General features: G+C 37.4%; 1 protein-coding gene across 1 annotated transcript; it reads right to left on the reverse strand.

Annotated features, from left to right (window-relative positions):
* Nucleotides 1-641: 641 nt before the first annotated feature.
* On the reverse strand, nucleotides 642-1,793 carry LOC145563730 (zinc finger protein GIS3-like). Its single transcript, XM_081624162.1, has one exon. It carries the CDS (start codon nucleotides 1,713-1,715, stop codon nucleotides 852-854), a length of 864 nt encoding a protein of 287 aa, XP_081480288.1. The 5' UTR covers nucleotides 1,716-1,793; the 3' UTR covers nucleotides 642-851.
* Between the last annotated feature and the right edge of the window lie 323 nt (nucleotides 1,794-2,116).

The following is a 2,116-nucleotide window of genomic DNA, read 5'->3' on the forward strand; positions in this document are numbered from 1 at the left end:
TTTTTACGTAATTTTAAAAACTCTTGAAATGGAAATATTCTTATTAACTAATTAGGTAAAGGTAATTGATCAAAACTGAAGTGTATGTAATTTTCAGAGCTAATGTTTCACATCATTAAACTAGTAAACTTATAAAGTACGTTATGGATATTAAGCTATTTTCTTTTCTACACCTTTTTCTTTGTCGATTGCAACAACACGTACATGCTAGTTTCATTCTCAGGTTCACACTATTTCATGTGTCTTTTGTCAAAAAGCAAGGGTTCTTCTAGCTTTCTAGGCGTTATTGGAAAATTCAATCATATTCTCTTCTAGATTGAGATACCTTAAATCTTCTTTTACGAAATCTTGATTATAATGTGGAATCCCGTAGTAAAAGAAATCGTTTCATCAACTAATAAAGATGAAACATGTGTATTAATAATACTTCTTCCACACAGATGTATATAGAATTTTAAGAATACACTTTCAAAACCATCAATAATATCAAAGAGTAATTTGCAAAAATTACTAATACTTGCAAACGAATAGTAAAAATAAGAGATCAATATTCCATTAAAATTAGAAATTAAAGAAGACATATGGAAAACAAATAAATTAATTAATATGTTTGAATCAAGATGAAACATAATGTACAAAGATCCAACTTCTAAAAAACTTCTAAAAAATAGAGTAACATCTAACATTTGAATAACATTACAAGCTAAACCCGGTAACCCGAATAAGACGACAATTAACATGTCATACCCACCCAAATCTCTAAAATTTCAAAGAATTTAATTTAAAAAAAAAAATTAAAATCTACAAATCTCACCGGGTCCGAGCCTGGGCCCAGCCCGGGTTTTTCTAAATCAAGGACCAGCAGGAGCAAGGCTAAGGTGCAAGTCAAGCCCGACACCATCATCAAACCCGGGCCCGGAGTTTCTACTAAACCTACTCAAAGAAGGCCCGTCAACCTTATTACCCTGCCGAGAAAACGACGTCGTAATGAAGCTAGTTTGATCTCCTACACAACCATCATACGACAACCCCGGTGCACCCCTCGGCGGGACTAAACTCCCACCGTTGGATCCCGATGACGGGAACACGCACCCGTGTGACACATGGAGAGATGGCATGGCAGCACGTGGCATATACACCCAGGAGGAAGAGCAACCAGGAGGTGATGAAGATGACTGTGGGCCCGGCACCATAACTGCCGGGGCCCCACAGGCGGAAGCAGGTAAAAGATGAGGTGGCGGGGCAAAAGCGGAAATAATGGGATTCCGAACGTACGAAACAGCTGCAGCAGCTGCTGCCGCTGCGTTTCGTGTAGCTTGCATTTGAGCACGTTTTAGTTGTTGTCGTTCTTTCTTATGCGCGTTTTGGTGACCCCCTAACGCTTGTGAGTTTGCGAATTCCCTACAACAATATTGACACTCGTATTTCCTGGAGGCGGCCTCTCCGATTGTATTATTAGTCGGAGAGATCCCGCCTCTACCTCCACCACCACCACCTCCGGAGTCAGGCGATGATTCGCCTGCTCCAGTAGTGGTAGAAGATTTCGAGTGAGGTGAAGTCGATGACTCCACCTCCTCGAACTGATCAAATTCCGAAATAGAGTTATTAGATGATACGTTTATGCCGAAAAGCTTCAACCGTGTGGGTGTTGATGGTGTATTGTGGATATTAGTAATGGGTCTATTATGTCTTTGAAAATGATCAAGTTCCGCCATCTAAAGAGAGAGAAACTAGAGAGAGAAAATAAGGAAAAATAAAATGAGTGAAGAGGAAAAAAAATGGAAAGGGAGAGGTAAGTGTTAAGAGGTGGGGATGCATGTAATAAGGGTATATATACAAGATAACAAAGGATTAATTATTGGTTTACTGTTTAGTTTGGAAATTTTGGAACATTTATGTACCCTATAGTCAAGATTTATGCAAACTTTACTTTTATTTTTATATTACTTTTCATGCACCTGAATTTACATTCCGGAGTATAAAACAATTTTAAATTCTCTTTTCCTTTTTTTAAATTTTATTGATGTAAAGATATACGGTACAGTACTATATATACTGTATATCCTATATTGTTATACTCCCTTTATTTATTTATTTTTTTATTTGCATCACTTTT

This window comes from Chenopodium album, chromosome 10, assembly GCF_948465745.1.
Source record: "Chenopodium album chromosome 10, dcCheAlbu1.1, whole genome shotgun sequence".
Taxonomy (NCBI): domain Eukaryota; kingdom Viridiplantae; phylum Streptophyta; class Magnoliopsida; order Caryophyllales; family Amaranthaceae; genus Chenopodium; species Chenopodium album.